The sequence below is a fragment of the Psammomys obesus genome, unplaced genomic scaffold, assembly GCF_907164565.1.
Source record: "Psammomys obesus unplaced genomic scaffold, mPsaObe1.curated_primary_1811, whole genome shotgun sequence".
In the NCBI taxonomy this organism is placed as follows: Eukaryota; Metazoa; Chordata; class Mammalia; order Rodentia; family Muridae; genus Psammomys; species Psammomys obesus.
Window position 1 is genome coordinate 7098460 of NW_026591711.1, and position 18355 is coordinate 7116814.

The 18355-nt window shown below is 40.2% G+C and overlaps 1 protein-coding gene across 1 annotated transcript in view; it reads right to left on the reverse strand.

The window, feature by feature from the left end:
* The window catches only part of Pde1c (phosphodiesterase 1C), a 547140-nt gene that overhangs the window by 52391 nt on the left and 476394 nt on the right, over positions 1-18355 (reverse strand). Inside the window, exons 13-16 of the mRNA XM_055611822.1 lie at positions 18122-18242; positions 12863-12944; positions 9730-9850; positions 7669-7844 (exon numbers count right to left, since the gene is read on the reverse strand). Coding sequence (XP_055467797.1) covers positions 7669-7844; positions 9730-9850; positions 12863-12944; positions 18122-18242 — 500 coding nt within the window. The remainder of the gene's footprint in view (positions 1-7668; positions 7845-9729; positions 9851-12862; positions 12945-18121; positions 18243-18355) is intronic.

Sequence of the window (18355 nt, forward strand, 5' to 3'; positions counted from 1 at the left end):
AGCCAGGTATCACATAGAGTGAGAGACCTTGGAACATGAAGCCCTAAATGGGATGGCTCTATCAAATCCCTTCCCTCAAGGCTCAGGAGGAGGTAGAAAAAGTGTAAGAGCCAGAGGGCATAGAGGACGCGAAGAAAACAATTCTCTCCAGCTCAACATGAACAAAGTTCATACACACTCACAGACACTGTAGGCAAATACTTTGCCTACACCAGTCTGCTCCAGATCTTTTTGTCTATATTATGGCTCCTACTTTATTAATTTTATGGGGTTCCTGAATGTAAGAATGGGTAGGTCTCTGATGCTTTTACCTTCACTCAGGCTCCTGTCCTTCTTTTTTGTTTGTCTTGTCCAACCCCGATGTGATAGCTTTTATTTTATCTTACTAGATTTTATTTTGTTATGTTAAAAAAGATGACTGTTTTTATTGTACAGAGGGAAATAGAAGCAAGAAGAGGCAGAGTCATTCATATTTAGAATGCGCTATCAGGGAAGATTAGCTATGGCTACCTTCACAGAATCATTACTGAATACATGGCAAACTTCCAACACTCAAAATATCTCCAAGCTGAAAATAATTTAAATAAAATCTGAAGCTGTTAAACTGTAGTTTACTATGAAAGACCATAAAATATTATCTTAGAAAGAAAAACTCATTTGACAACTGAGTCAGACCAATTTTCTATGGGAGATGTAGAAAAACAACTGAGAAGAAGGGAAGGAAACATTTGGAAGGCAAATCTGTTTTTGCTCAAGTGCAGCTGACATGAAAAAGTTATTTTAAATTAACAAACAGCAGCTCTTATTACATTATGATCAAATCAGATATGATCCTAGCTCACAGTGTGAGTCCCTTCTTTGCAACAACCTTCTAGTAAACTCTAGCCATGATCCCACAATTCTCTTTGGCCTGTCCAATCACCTTCTGCCTCTTGCTTGTGCAAGTGTCATCAACCAGACTACACAAAGAGATAATACTAAAGCTAGACAATAGCAAACATACATAAGACTAAATTACATCTACAAGAGGTTGGTTTCTTTCCCTCTCCAAGAAGCCTCCTCTGTATGCTTAGGGTGAATGTTAGGGTGAATGTATTAGTGTGAATACTATCATTCTACAGTGAGAAGAAGTCAGTGAGACACTGATAATCTGCACAGACCCACATGTTCTATTAATGGCATGGATATGAAGAAGTCACTTATCAGGTCTTAGATCTAGACTCCCTGGCATCATCCCAAGGCTTTCTGACTAGTAAACCTTTATGGTCCATTTTCTTTTGCTCCTCTTTCAACCTCTTTGTGTTGATATGAATCATTAAGAAAATAACCAACAGAAATCAGCTGAAGAGTTAAGGTGTGGCAGAACCCCTGGGACCTGTAAAACACACTGCTCACATTAGATCTGTGGATGTCTGTACAGTCTTAAGAATGAATTTGAGTCTTTATTCCATTTGCCTCGATAAGTAACTATCCCATAGATTCCTTAGTGGAAATTCCATGGAGCTACTTATCCATTAATCTACTCTGAACTACTGATTTAACAGGAGAGGGAGAATAAGAATGTGAACACGAGACAAGAGATAGGAATCTAACTAGTCAACATAAGCATATATATATGTGTGTATATATATATATGTCAATTCCACTCCATACAGAAACAAGGAGGTCACTGAGAGCATGCCTAAGAGCTCAGAAGGTGTTCTTCTAGCAGCTGATAGAAAATTTCAATCAATATTAAAAATCCAAAACCAAGAAAATATGTCAGTAATACATAGTGAAAGTATAATTGTTCAAATTGAAATGGATGTTGAAGATAAAAAAACTTAGGTAATTATTTTAAAATAATGTTCTGGCCTGGAGAGTTGATTCGGCGGTTAAAAGCACTTGCTGCTCTCACAGAAGAACATGTGTTGGCCTACCCTCACCCCTAACTCCATTCAGGAATCAGTTCGAGGGTACCAGGCTCTCTCTTTAGATCCTTGAGAGAACCAGGCATGCACACGGTGCAAGACATATACACAGTCAGAACACTCAAGTGCAAAAATAAATCCAGTAGTTAAAGAAAAATGCACAAAGTTAAACTGAAAGGGAAACAACACAGCTTTTCTAATCACTAGGCTGGAAACTTCATAGTATTCAACAAAAGCCAAGTGATAATAAGCAAACAAAAATGAATTCCCCAACAAGTGCAGAGGTTCTTCACTATGTATTGTGTATGATATATTATCGTGTTTATTGGGACTCACTGTCCAATAAAGAAACTTAAAGCAAGCTTGCGGGAGAGTAGACATAGGTGGTATAACCAGAGACTCACTAAAGTCAATGACACATGACAAACAGGAACTGGGTAGAAAATACAGGATACTTTGACAACTAAAGTACTATCTATATGTAAAAATCATTAGCTCAACCATGTTCGTAGCTGCTTTATTTGTAATTGCCAGAATCTGGAAACAACCCAGATGTCTCTCAACTGAGGAATGGATTCAATAGTTGTACATTTACAAAATGGAAAAACAAGGAAATCATGAAATTTCCAGGCAAATGGTAGGAACTAGAAAAGGTCATCCTGAGTGAGGTATCCCAGAAGCAGAAACACACACACGGTATATACTCACTTATAAGTGAATATTAGACATATAGCATATTAAAATCTATACACCTAAAGAAGCTAAGCAAGAAGGAGGTCCTTGGTATAGACATCAGAAGGTGCAAACAAAGAACAAGACAGGAGGTCTCTGAAAGACTCTATCCAGCAGGGTATTAAAGCAGATGCTGAGACTCATAGCCAAAATTTGGGCAGAGTGCAGGGAATCTTATGAAAGAAGGGGGAGATAGAAAGATCTGGAAGAGTCTAGAGCTTCACAAGAAGAACAACAGAGCCAAAAAATCTGGGCTCAGGGGTCTTTTTCTGAGACTGATACTCCACTCCAAACAAGGACCATTCATGGAGAAAACCTAGAACCCCGGCACAGATGTAGCCCGTGGCAACTCAGTCTCCAAGTGGGCTCCCTAGTAAAAGGAACAGGAACTGTTTCTGACATGAACTCAGTAACTGGCTCTTTGATAACCTCACCCTGAGTGGGGGGACAGCCTTACCAGGCCACAGAGGAAGACAATGAAAGACAGTCATGATGAGACCTGATAGGCTAGGTTCAGAGGGAAGGGGAGGAGGACTTCCCCTATCAGTGGACTGGGGAAGGGGCATGGGAGGAGATGAGGGAGGAAGGGAGGGTAGGATTGGGAAGGGACAAGGGTGGGGCCTACAGCTGAGATACAAAGTGAATAAACTGTAATAAATAAAAAATTATATTTAAGAAATTTTTATGTAAAAATATCATTTGTAATTACATATAAAATCATTATGAATCATCAATGATAGTAGAGAGAAATAGACAGTTTTATTGTTCTTGTATCTGAGAAAAAAACAACAACAAACAAACATGGTTTTTAAAAAGGGCCAGAGGGGAATTTGGTGTGAAAATATTTTAAAGTTCTTATCCTGTTGACAGAAGAATGCTATGCAGTCTTCTAAACTTTCACATTTATAAAAATATGAAATACAGCAATGGCCTGGTACCCTAACACTCAATAGCACAATCATTGTATGAGATACAATGTCTGGGGACAACATTACATTAGAATATTCAGCAACAGGACAAGAAGTACACAGCAGGAAAAAGCAGCAGACTGTCGCTGGCACTGCTTCATAAACCTGACTTGTGGAGCAAAGTTCACTGCATCTTTATGCAGCTGAGCAAAACTAGGTTGGTTCAGAGCATCGGCAAGTGTTACTGACATTTGGATAGGGTGAAATGATTTTGTTTCCTTCTGCACATATATTTTAAAAAGTTCTGCATTTGCTGTCTAAACATATTATTCCATTAGCAGGCAATCAATGTGTAAAAAGTACTAAATACAGCATATAAATTAATAAATATAAATACAGACTAAAATTATCAAATTTTGTACCATAAATTTTAGGGTGAAAATGATGCTTGACCTAGAAGAAAACTATTCAAAATACGAATTAACTCTTTCCTAATAATTTGTTGGTTCTGGTCCACATAACTTTGTAAGGTTGGATAACGTAACCTAAACTTTATCCCATTCCCTAACAATATGTGTACAAATGTCCCTGGAAGGGAGCTTGTCTCAAAATTCGAGTCCTTTTGGGGAGGAAAAAGTCAGTAATAAGAACATGTTAAGATTATTTATTCAAATTGACCGTTACCAATGTAACTGAAAACTAGATTTCTCCTTCATATCAGTTGGTCCATGAACAGCACCATTTTGAGACTGAAAGTGTGAGCTCAGTTGAATGGACACTATCACAACCAGTGTTTTAACCCTATTACATGCAGGGTAATTCCTCTCTAGTGTATTTAAATAGCAGCTACCTCTTACCAAGCACAAACTGGGCCAGCTTTGCTCCGAGTACTTTTCCGTGTGTTCTTCAGTTCTTGGTACTAACCCTGAAATGTACATGACTGAGTCCAGAACAGAGTCTCAAAGAACCTCCCAGAATGAAACCAAGCAAGTTGAGATTCAGTTCTCCATTTCTCTGCTAACTAAATGTGGTCTCCATAGCTAAGCTACATGCCCCTAAGTATCTATAACGTAGGGGCTGGAGCTTGTTTGTTGTAGGATATTTAATCCTATTGCGAACCCGTAAACTGTGAACTGAAAAATCCTGTTTTTTGTTTTGTGTGGTTGAGCCCTCTCACACGCTTTTAATCTAAGAACTTTTTATTGTAAGCAGGTGATTATAGTGTGGTTCACCCAGCCGTAGCACAGAACTTTAATCCAAGAGCTTCTGTACACAGGATTTAAAAAAGTTAACCCTTGGTCAAGATGTGGAGCAAGAAACCAGCTGACAGGGATTAAAGAGTAGAGGGGGACTTTGAGTTCAGGGGAATTTAATACAGTGTGGAAAAGAAGAAAGAGCTTTTAGCTTAAGCTCTAGCATTAGCTTAATCTCTTTGGACTTGGAGCTAGCAAGCCTTTGGTCTTGGGATTTTTTGGCCTTTTCTTCGTGGGCTGTTAGTTGAGCTAGTGAGGTGTTTGGGTTTTTTGTTGTTGTTGTTGTTTTGATTTGTTTTGTTTTGTTTTGTTTTTTGTTTTTTTGTTTGTTTTTTTTTCCATCCGGACCTGAGCTGAGAAGGAAGGTCAGCTAGGTGATTTCTCTGCCTCTCTGAACTAGCAGGTTTTCACCCCAGCATCTGACTCCTGCATCTTTATTGGTAAAATAGAATGGTTAGGATTTTCATTTTTGTTTATAACAATACTTGTTCCTTTTGCTTTAGTGTGTACATTATCTTTTTTCTTTTATATGTGTGTATGCATGTGTGTTTGTATATATGTGTAATTTCCTTAAGTACTATCCACCCCTACCCCAAGACAGGGTATCTCACTGATGTTCATGTGGGCTAGGCTGGCTGGCAGTGAGCCCAAGTAAACAGTCTCTGCCCTCCCACCACTGGGATTACAAATACTACCAGGAAAGTGTCTTACCATGTGGGCTATCTTCTCTGCCCCTCCTGTTCCTATTTTTAACATCCTCCAGCAAATCCCAGTGTCCTTCAAATACTACCCACTGGAAGTCTTCCCAAAGGCCCCAAGCAGGGTTAGGGACAAGTCCCTTCATGCTGCTTAAAATAGTTTCCGTATCTCTACCCGCAAAGGTAGTGAAGTTTAAAATGATGAGGTGTTTATCTGTCCTTTTGAAAGGAACAGTTATTCTTTGGAAAAGAAGCCATCTAATATTTCCCCAGGTGATTAGTTCAGAAGGTAATTTCAGTAACGAAGATAATTGCAAACAAATGATTTTGAATGACCTCTTTAAATTGTGTGTTGTCACAAACTGGATGTTCAAGTGTAATGGTCATGGTATAGTGTTCTTCCAATGGTGTAGTAACCTGCCAACACGGAGGATTTAAATGCTTGAAGTATTTGAATAGACCCTGAATGCTTACAATTAAAATATAGAACAGGTGTTGGCTCCTTCCATAGCTCAGGGTACAACATCTGTCCCCAAATGATAATGCTTTCATTATGCCCCAAGAGCCCATAAATCTAACCCCCTTGCCTTACCTGCAATGTTTTGTTTTTGCAAGATTTTTATGGCAAGTGTCTGGTCTTCGAAATAATCCAGCTACGGGGGTGGGGGGCACAGAACCTGCAGCTCTAACACGAGGACTTAGAGCTGTCCCCTAGCTTTCATACACTGAAACCTCAATCCCAAATTTAAATGCTGATTGGAAGTGGGAACTTTGGGGCATAATGAGGACTAGGCCAGATCCTGAGGGTGGGGCCTCCATAGAGATTCAAGTTTGTACACTGTCTCTGTCTCTTCACGGGTTTGCCTTCTGCCAGGAAGCAAGCAGACTAGGTATCAACATCAGTCTCTTGATTCTTTGTAAACTAGTGAGCATTGAATATTTTGTTATAGCAACAGAAAATACACCCAAATATTGACCCTCGTACCCTCTTTCCACATGTGCTGACACAGACAGTAAAACAGTGCAAGTGCTGTTTGAGGATAAAGTCTCAAGAACCTTGGCTGCTCTGAGGGTTTGGGGCTCAGGGATGTTGATAATAAGTACAAGGTCTTGATTGAGTTCTTTCTTACCCATTGTATCATCAAGCTCTAACATAAGAGCCCCTTGCTATGAACCCAGCGGATGGGGATATCCATGACATCCTTTGGCACTGGGCATGGCATCTAGAAAATGGACAGCACACAACAGGTACCAACAGACACTGACTGCTATTGAAGGCTCACCTCTGCAAAGCCCGCTGTCACCAAGCCCCATCCCTGAACGCCAAGAGCCACATCACATCTTTGAAACCCTAAGATCTGGCATCACAGATTCACATTATTCATAGCAGCCTCAGGCTCCCTGTGTGCATGTGCCTCTCCACCTAAATAGTTTGATCATGTCATGTGTGCCAATCATGCTCAGTAATGAAAGCAAACACGGATATATGAACTAAGCCCCCCCCCCCCAAAGCATGGATTTTTATATTTTCTGTACATAATAGCTGGAGTCACAACTTTTCTGGTCTAACTTTGATGAGATTTGCTTTTCAGGAAATTTCAGTTTACTTATAAGTTATTATCACCTCTCAAAAAACAAACCACCACCAACACAACAACAACAACAATCAGTTCCATGGTTGGAGCAATGAGTGGAGGGAAACCATGAATATGGCAGGAAGCTCCTCGAAAGAGACTAAAGCTCCTTTTATTTTAACAGAACAGGCAGTAGTGGTTGACAGAGCTTTACCAAGGTGAATAAGGGCAGAAAGGTTTTATGTTGTGTCAGCTGGCATGAAGGGTAAAACAAGGTAGTCTAGCAGAGACCAGGTAGTAGTAACCCCAGCCCCTGTAGAAGTCCACACTGGGCAAAGAGGTTTAGTTGTGTTGCATAAAGGCACAGGAAGGATTGGCTTGGAGGTCAGCCAGATTCTGCCATACAGCCAGTGTTTGAGAGAATGAGAACTGTCACATAGGAGTACCAGTACCCAGCATCCAGCGCCCCAGTCCCTGGAGCAATGTGCTATACCTAAAAGGCCCATAAATCACAGCAGGTAACCACTTGCCTTCAAGTGAATACTGGATTTGCCTGGATAATATTAGCAGATTCTTCCTGAAGAGCACATTACCTTTGGGGACCTTGGCCCGCCACCGCTCCCGATTGATGTGCACCACTTCAGTCCAAGTGGCTTTAAAACTCTTATAGTCGACAGGGATGACGGAGTTGTTGATGGGAGCACTTCCTTCTGAGCCAGAGCTCTTGACACCTGATCGCTTTGCATCTGATGAGTTGATGCTGTTTAAACTGGAAAACAGAAGAAATCACACCAAAGATGAGAGTTAGTGTCATGTCTGCAGCATGCAAACAGTGAGAAAGGCCACAGAAGACTGGGTAGTATTTCCTGAGTTGCCATCATGAAATTCCTTGGCCCTGGGGTTCATGGAGATTCTGTTTCACATATAGGACGGTATAAAATTTTAAGCTTTGGCAGGAATAAAAAAAATTACCAACACTGTGTGTTCATGTGTCCCAGCATTCCTTACTTCCTTCTGTGCTGTCTTGGCATTCTCTTGTCTGGTAACTAGGATCCCCTGGCATTTGTTTGTTCTGTACTTTGAAATGAATAAATTTAAACTTGGACTTTTATTCCCTTCAGGATGAATCTACCTGCCATCACACTGCTCTCTTTTCCAAGCTAGTCAGCAAAAATCCTTTTTTTTCCAGCCCTTCCCTCCTCCTGGACTCAAGATTATATACTTCTAATTATATAAGTGTGTGTGTGTGTGCACATGCCAGGGCAGACATGTGGAAGTCACAGGACAATATCCAGGAAATTTTTCTTTTTTTGGCCATGTGGATCCTGAGGATCAAACTTGGATCATCATGCTTAAATACACTGAGCCATTTTATTCACCTTTAGAATTTCTCTAATTTCAGTTTCTCAAGTTCAGAAAATATAATAATTTCCTTATGCTTCTTAGAGATGGTGGATGACCAAACCAAACCAACGATCTAATTTTAAATGAATTCTGCTTTAAACATAGGATATGTTGCATGTATCAGAAGGCAACAGTCTTCTGATAAAGTATTACATATTCCTAAATAGCTGTAATAGGTACTGTAATGAGCCAGATCCACTGAATGATGGTGAAGAATCATTAGAGTTCAGTTTAGCCAGTGCCTGAACAGCTAAGATGGTATGTGGAATTACCAGGGGCTTCACTTCTCATTTTTAGCATTGTCGATATAGGTTCATTCATCTTAAGCATCCTTAGTTAGTTCAATTGCTCATCTAAAATCACCTGGGAAGAGTCTCAATGAGAAATTATCTATGTCAAGTTCATCAGTTTGCTTATCTGTAGACATGTATATGGGCGATTATTTTGACTACATTAATTGATGTGGAAAGATGGAGCCCATTTTAGGACTCCCATGGGCTTAGGTCCTGGGCTGTGTAAAAGAGGAAAAGGGGAACTGGATATAAATATCCATGCATTGAGTCTCTTTGTTCTCGAGTATGGATGTGGCAGGTAGCTTCAGGTTCCTGCCTTGCCTTTCCTACAATGAAAGACCATAATTGGGAATTATAAACTAAATAAATTCTCCCTTATAGTTGCCTTTGTCAGTGTTTTAGCACAGCCACAGGGAATGAAAGTAGGGCGCTGAGCTGACTTGTCAGAGACTCCACTGGTTAATAAGCAGTGGGGTCAGGATTTTAAGCCTGAACACTGGCTATAGAGCATGAACTTTTCCTGTTCTATTCTGATGTTCTTATACTTTAGGCTGTGACCCATAGCACCTGAAAACACTTAAGTTTGAGGCAATTTGATATATATATAAAATCTGTGCTCTACTTTCTTCCTGAGTTTAGAAATGAACTTCAGCCTCATTTCTTGCAACAACTCTGATCAAAAGCATGTTTGTCTGAAGAACCAGGAACAAGGGCTGCTGGTGCACAGCAGGAGCAGTGTAGAAGAAAGTGCTACTGGAAGCAAAGGCTGCAGACAGTAGGAGCATCCTACTCTGGCCTTGCACCACCTGTTATGGGCCAGCTTAGAGAGCACAGAGAGCATCATTTCCAAATCCTCCAGAAAAAAAAAAAGTAGGAGACGTACAGCTCGTTGTGATACCATGCATGCCCTCAACAAGAAATTTGTGCCCCACTCAGCTCTCAAACTTTCCTACTGACCTTGAGCGCCTCTGGCCTGTCCCACCAGTCTGGGAGCTTTCATCGATTAATGGACTCACAATCTTTTCGGTCATATCGGTGAGCACAGTGAAGGTGGGTTCCACAATGAAGTCAATGAAACCTACAGAGAAGCAACAGTTGCTCAAATAACAATATGCTATCTGAGGGACCAGCCCAGGTTTTCTACTAGAAACCTACTAGTCTTTCCTTAAAACAAACAAACAAAAAATCCAATCCACCAAAGAAAACACCATATCTATGTTTGAGCTTCAAATCAACCAAGCTCCAGTTGGTCTCATTCTTATTGGATATCATGAGACAGTTTCATTTCCTCTATATAATTTCCTTAGAACTTTTCAATAAGTGATTCAATTAAATGCTTAAAAATTACAATTTAACACCTGCTATGTAATAAACACTGTGGTGTGTTTTGTAAAAGGTTGAAGATAAATAATGCAATCCAGCAGCCCTCAGGGAATTTATAGGTAAGATGTAATGGGCACAAAAATGACCCTTAGAGTTCCTGCAGGGTTAAAGGAGAAGCCCAGATGAAGGTTCCTAGGAAAGAAATAGAAGAGAATGGAGAGGAGGCATTTGCTCCTATAGAGACGAGTGAACGGTAGTGTAGAGGTTGTGATAATTGAGCTGAGCTCTGAAGGATTGGTGGCGAAAAAGATGTGGCTATTCACTCTGGGTGGAGGGGGCTTCAGAGGTAGGAAAGCATGCAGAAGGTGTCTGAGCAATGATTAGGTGTAGGAATGCTTCGGACTTGGGGAAAAACGGCTTGGAGAGGCCAGTTATCCATAGATGGGGAAGAATCAGAGCTCCTGGGGTTTAGAATCAGAGGAGTCCTGGGCTGGCCTGAAGAAGTGTGAGCATCTTTGTGACTTTTATTTTTATATTTAAATTTTCTTTAATACTGTCCATGCAGTAAGAAGCATGGGAAGACAGTGAGGAGGAAAACCTGAGAAGGGAAAATCTTACTCAAACAGAAGGGAAGAAAGCAAGAACCAGAGCTGTTGTAAACTGGGTACCACAGACACACACACTGCAGACAGGAGGTGGCGTTGCTCTAGGGGGATTCCTCCAGGAGGCTCCAACAATAAGGCAGAGGAAATGAAAGAAGGCAGAAGACAGGCTGCAAGCTGCTGACGCGAGATACAGGAGGCAGAACCAGATCGCAAGACTTGGTAGTGAAGGGCTGAAACTGGGTTAGAGTCATTAATGAAATGATACCCTTTAAGATGGCCATGCTGAGGAGATAGCAAAAGCTGGCCTAGAGTTATTATCTTAATAATTTAAAAAAACCTAGGTGATTATTTGTGACATACTGAGCAAAAATAACATATACACTGGTACTGACAGGGACTGCAGTAACTTATCCATAGTTGTATACAAGGAAGAAAATTAAATATTAACCAGGGGAGACTGCCCACTCCTCTGAGTGGGTGTCTGGAAGTGCAAGAATGAATTTTTAGTTTTCACAGTTACTAAGGGGATAGTGATATGGTGCTGATACTCAACAGAGAAGGATGCTAAATATCTGGTAATATAATCCACAAAATAAGAACTGTCCATCCGATAAAGAAAGTCTGGTAACAAAATCTGTCTTGCAGTTCACTACAATTTAATTGTGAACTCAAACTTCAGTATTTGATGACACACAGAATTCTTTGGATATGACCCCATTTCTTACAGGAATGCATAAGCATGTGCTATTCTTGACCCAATATAAAATCCCTGCCTAATTCTCTCTATAATGTCTCTTTATATATCTTATTCCCTACTCACTATTTCTGCCATACTGGAGCTATTGAGAACGCACTGACCATATTAAACACCTTTACTCATTCTGCTTTCTCTATCTCTCATCGGTAGTGTCATTTCATCCACGTCTAACATGTACCACTATCTATCACAACTTGCCTAGCTCAACTGTGACCCTTTAATAATTCTCTGTGGATCACGTAGGCCTAATGGCTTAAACACTGTCTTGGTATTCCATTGTTAAATGTTAAGAACTCAACCTTAGCACCCACAATGCTCTAATGCATTTGGTTTTCCTAACATTTCACTACTGTCTAAGAGTGGTTTAATAATATCTTTGAGAGCAAGTACCATGTCTAGTTAGTTTTGTTGTTGTTGTGTTTGTTTATATCATCTATTTTAATTCCTAGCAGAGCCAAGTACCTAACAGGAACCCAAGACATATATCATGATGAAACAAATGAAATAATGAATGATCACACAAAGTTCCAGCAGAGGCCAGGCGTGGTGGCACACATTTTTGGGCTTAGCACCTGGGAGCCAAAGGCAGGAAAGTCAAGAGACCAAGATCCTTAGCTATACAGTCAATTCATAGCTGACCTGGGCTCGAGGTTAATTTTGGCTAAATGGCCAATACGTGCCTAGCCTAGATTACATAAGACTATATCTCTGCTCCCAAAATGCACAAGTAGAAAAGGCAGCCATTCCTTATTAAATTGATTTTCTTTTTAGTGATAACACTGTTTTAAAGTAGAGTTCACTCATGACATTTACTTCATGTGTCACTGTTTTCCTCTCCAGGATTTTGGTAATGTGTCTGTTATGATGGCACTTTTTCTCTTCTCTCTTTCTTTCTTTCTTTCTTTCTTTCTTTCTTTCTTTCTTTCTTTCTTTCTTTCTTTCTTTCTCTCTCTCTCTCTCTCTCTCTCTCTCTCTCTTTCTTCTGGGTATGGAAGAAAAGGAATGAGGAAACCAAAACAACTTAAAAGTACCCCCATCCCAGAAAGAAGGGTAGTCCAAAATGCAGGCAGACAAAGCATCAAGAAGTGGAAAGGCTGAGGTGACTTCTAGTATTGAAGCATGATGGGGCGGAAGCAAAATGGGCTTTCTCCCTATGATATGCATGGTTATCTTCTTGGGAAGTTGAGGCTCCATTTCCTTTTGGGAGGATTAATGGGGACCCCAGATCGTATCTGTGTAATCTCCCCTAGAACCATCCACAGTCCAGAAGGATGACAGGACTCCACTCTGCCAGAGGCTGAGAGCAGTGAGCCAGAGCTCCAGGGGAAATCCTCTGAGCCCAGTGGCCCTGTCTACCACAGATCTGTCATCTGATGCCCCTTCCAAGCAGCTGGAAAATACCTACCCACTTGTGACTGAGCAACCATGGTTGACTTTCTGTCACACAGAGGAGAAAACGGCAACCCCAGCTCTGCTTCTCTGTCACCCTAGAAAAACAGAAGGTCACAATAAACAAAAGAACAGTGGGCTGAGCTGCCCAGATTTTATTTAGCAAACTTAGCTACCACTTAGGCCATTTATCTTTATTTTAATTATTACAATTAAATTGTGTAATAAGTTCTGGTGAGGCCTGCTCCTCTAAACAAAAGACACCAAGAATTGGTGGCTTCCGGAGAGCAATCATTCCCCTGAGTGCAAAGGCTCATGCTGTCCTAAAGAAAGCTTCAACTGGGCAGCAATAGGTTCCCCATGGAAAACCAGGCAGCAGTCCATGTGTCCTGTGGCCTAGAGCCAACATCACAGTTAAAATGGCGGTGTTCCCTGCAGTGTTCCTGTGGCTACCTGAGCTCTTATTCTAGTCACTGAACCCCCAGTGGTAAGCAGTATTCAAAAAGAAAATTCAAACTCACTGATGTGGCTTTGTTCCCCTAACATCACCTAACTAAAGACACACACAACGACAGTTACGTGCTTCTGTGTTTCCAGTCCTACTGCTTTGTCTATGGTGAAAAGTGGAGTAAAAAGAAGCAATTATTAGACAACAATACAGCATAATTGTTTGGCCAAAATATTCATCATGGTACCCAAAATGTGCCACTCTGACACAAACACTGTGGGATGGAGATGGCTTTTAAAAACATGAAGCAAAAGTTTGAACTTTCTGTCATGTGCAGAGGAAGGAGAAGAATATTTCCCACATCCATCAGTGGGCTGTGCGCTTTCTTTTTTTGTAGGAAGAAACTCGCTCAGGGTAACACCTGTGAGTCTGTGCTTGAACCCTGCCTTGTTGCTGTAGGGTGTACAGTCCTAGGAAGGTCGCTGCCCTTTGCTATTTCACAGTTTTTCATGTGTTAAATGTGGGATAATAGTCCCAATCTAAAGTGCTTATCATGAGGCAAAAATGACAAAAACACATACAAGCAAATAAAAGAATAACCAAAAGAATTGTTGTTTCCATAGAAGTAGCCATATTTGAAGTCAAGCTTGAGAAACATAGAGTGAATTCATTCCAGCTGGCACACTCTAATTGTAATGAACATTACCAATAAGTTAGTTGCACTCAAAAAAAAAAAAAAAACTTTAATAGCAAGCAGCAAAGACTGTATCAACACCTAAATGCCTATTTCTAAGTAATGTAAACAGGGACTTAGATAAGGATTCTCGTAAAGGCATGAGGTATATTTTTCAAGAGGAGGCTTTATATTGATCAGGGATATTGCATACTATGAGAGCCTAATGCCTACAAAGAGCCAAAAATCACATGACACAAAATCAGCATTACAAAGCAAAAATTCCACTACATTAAAAGAAAAAAAATATCAAAATACCTCTCAGCCCATAACAGCTCACATATTTAAAAATTATATATATATTATTTTTAAATATATATAATCTTTAAATATATATAATTTTCAAATTATATATATATAATTTGAATATATATATGAATATATATATGAATATATATATATATATATATATATATATATATATATAATCTAAGTTATTTAACTGACACAATGAAGAAGGCAGATCGCTGTGGCTGAACATAAAGCGTGTTGATGAAGTGGTTCCCAGCCAGTACAATGGACTCAGCTCTGATGATTGCATAGACGAATGGGCTTGGAGGAAATGGGTCACTAGGGGCTCATCTTTAAAAGGTATACCTCTCGTTTTCCAAACTTTCTTCACTGGTTCTCTTGGCTTCCTGATGACCGTATGGGAGCAGCATTCTTTTTTTTTTTAATTTTATTTTTTTCTTATCAGTTACATTTTATTAACTCTGTATCCCAGCCGTGTCCCGATCCCTCATTCCCTCCCAGTCCCTCCCTCCCTCATCTCCACCATGCCCCTTGCCAAGTCCACTAATAGGGGGGACCTCCTCCCCATTCATCTGATCCTGTTTTATCAGGTATCTTCAGGACTGGCTGCAAAGCTCTCCTCTGTGGCCTAACAGGGCTGCTCCTCCCTTTGGGGGTGGGGAGGCCAAAGAGCCACTCATTGAGATCCTGTTAGAAATAGTCCTTGTTCCCCTCACTATGGGAAACCAATTGGTTACTGAGCTACCACAGGCTACATCTGGGCAGAGGTTCTAGGTTACATTCATACATGGTCCTTGGTTGCATGTCAGTCTCAGAAAAGACCCTGTGCCCAGATATCTTTGGTCCTTGTGGAGCTCCTATCCTTTCCTCATCAGACTAACTCCCCTTCTTTCTTATGATTCCCTGTACTCTGCCAAAGGTTTGGTCATGAGTCTTTGCTTTGAAAACACTGCTAGTTAGAGTCTTTCAAATGCGCTCAGTAGACTCCTGTCATATGTTCAATGCGAACAGCACAGGCTCTAAGAGCAACAATCAATAAATGGGACCTCATGAAACTGAAAAGCTTCTGTAAAGCAAAGGACACTGTCATCCAAACAAAATGCCTGCCTACAGATTGGGAAAGAATCTTCACTAACCCTTTATCTGACAGAGGACTAATATCGAGTATATACAAAGAACTAAAGAAGCTGAAAAGCAGCAAACCAAGTAATCCAATTAAAACATGGGGTACAGAGCTAAACAGAGAATTCTCGACAGAGGAATATCGAATGGCAGAGAAACACTTAAAGAAATGCTCATCCTCATTAGCCATCAGGGAAATGCAAATCAAAACAACCCTGAGATATCACCTTACACCCATCAGAATGGCCAAGATGAAAAACTCAAGGGACAACACATGCTGGAGAGATTGTGGAGAAAGGGGAACCCTCCTCCACTGCTGGTGGGAATGTAAACTGGTACAACCACTTTGGAAATCTCTCTGGTGCTTTCTAAGACAATTAGGAATAGTGCTTCCTCAAGACCCAGCTATACCACTGCTAGGTGTATACCCAAAGTTTGCTCAAGTACACAAAAGGGATATTTGCTCAACCATGTTTATAGCAGCATTATTTGTAATAGCCAGAACCTGGAAACAACCCAAATGTCCATCAACGGAGGAATGGGTACAGAAATTGTGGTATTTTTACACAATGGAATACTACTCAGCAATCAAAAAGGAAGAAATCATGAAATTTGCAGGCAAATGGTGGGATCTAGAAAAGATCATCCTGAGTGAAATATCCCAGAAGGAGAAAGACAAACATGGTATATACTCACTTATATAGACCTATAAGATATGATAAACATAATGAAATCTATACACCTAAAAAAGATAATCAAGAGAGTGGACATGGGGTAAGATTATCAATCCTCGTTTAGGGAGCAGCATTCTTTTGCCCTGACAGCCTACCATAATGTTTCTGCTTTGAGAGAGAGGCCTATACATAATAAAGCCAGCTAATTGTGTACTGAACCCTCTGTAACAATGAGCCCACATAAACCTTCCCTCTTTTAAGTTCACTTTCTTAGGCATTTTGTCACAGAAGCAGGAGATTAACCATCACATAGGTACATCTGCTTGTACACTGAAAGTAAGATGCAAAAATGTTCTATGATCCACAGACGTTCACAAAGATGCTATATAAATTTAAGCTCTAAACAATGAAAAATGAAGAAATACATCACTGAAAATATAGAAAAGTTTGGAAAATATACTATTTGAAGTAACTCTCGGTTAAAAAAAAACAATTTGAAAGAATAGCTATTAAAGACTGCTCTGTGTCAGAAGCAGCAAGCTTCCCAGAAATAAACAATCACTTCTCAGTTTCTGTTTTCTAAACAAGCAAAAATGAAAGCAAATGAAGTGACTATCAAACTCAGAGAGTTAAAAAAAATAAAAGTAAATGAAATGAACAAAGACAAAAACAGTTATTAAGGTATTGCCAAAGAAAAACAGAAGCACTAAAATAACAACACGATCTTGAAGAAGAGAAAAAAAATCAACAATATATATGAAATAAAACAAACAGAGGAGGAAACACCCACAGACACAGAAAAAAATGAGACTAATTGGGCTAGATGTTTCCAAACTGTAAAAGCACACAGCAGTACAAGGTAAACAAACCCGAAGCTTTTCAGGACAAGATGGATTTACCAAGGCAACATACTTCTTCAAAGTCAGTGTTTCATCTAAAAGCACCCCACGACTGTGCCGTGGATTTTGTAAAACATTGTTATGGAGCTGAAGATGGAACTCTCTCTCTCAGAAGAGCAAGAATAGCACAAGGGCTATTTTGTTATTTTGATATATAGCCTAAGTTTCAGAAAATAAATATTTAAAGGCTCTCTGGTTCTACTGAGGTTTCCCATGTGAACTGTCCAATCTTAAAGCCATCATTAAGATCTAGGGGAGTATCAGTCTCAAAAAAGACTCCTGGGCCCAGATATTTTGGTTCTGTTGCTCCCCTTGTGGAGCTACTGTTCCCTACAGGTATTTCTATCTCTTCCTTCTTTCATAAGATTCCCTGCACTCTGCCCAGAGTTTGGCTATGAGTCTCATCTATACTCTAACCAAGAACCATTCATGGAGATAACCTAGAACCCCTGCGTAGATGTAGCCCATGGCAGCTCATTGTCCAAGTGGGTTCCCTAGTAATGAAAACAGGGACTGTCTCTGACATGAACTCAGTGGTTGGCTCTTTGATCACCTCCCCCTGAGGGGTGCAGCCTTACCAGGCCACAGAGAAAGACAGCATGTATTTGTATTTGTCTTAAAGCAATACATACTCATTAAAGACTGTCTATACTTTTAGATAGCACACGACCCTGGATTAAAGGTGTAGTTAAATTTAACTGCACTTGAACAATAACTCCTAGTGATTTCTTTACTCCAATTTGCCACATCTTAGTTTTGGAACATTGTTTCATGGCTCATCTAAAAAAGGAACCATCACTTAATAATGAAAGACACGAGTCAAAGATTATCAAGTTAGTACTACAAGGCGATACCAAAATAACCTTTTTGGTAACTCATTAGGGAAACAAGAAAAAGAAAAAGGCCTCTTCAAATGACACTTAAACAAGAGACTGCCACACAAAGTAGAAATGCTTAAGACAGAATGCATTTCACAATGTCTTGAGAAAAAAAATTGAGGCAAAATTCAAGCATCACATATATAAAAATAAAACAACTGGGGCCCCTCCCTCCAAACTATGTCCTCAATTGTCCTTGCCAGAGAGGTGCTAAAATATTTGATTTCCAAAGGATCACCAGCCCTGATGAGCAGCAAGAGGCAGGATACCTGTCTGAAGAACTCCTCCAGGAGAGACATGGTCCAGCGGTGGTGCAGATCCCATGCTTTCGCAGGATGGCTGATGTCTGCTGTGTGCAGCATCAGGGATAAGGCTTTCGGCTTTTCAATTCTGCAAACCCAACACATGCAAGCACGTGGTGACCACACACCTCAAACACCGGAAGTTCAAAATCTTCAGAATCCGATCTGCTTCCCCACATCGAACCCAGCTGGCACTGATGA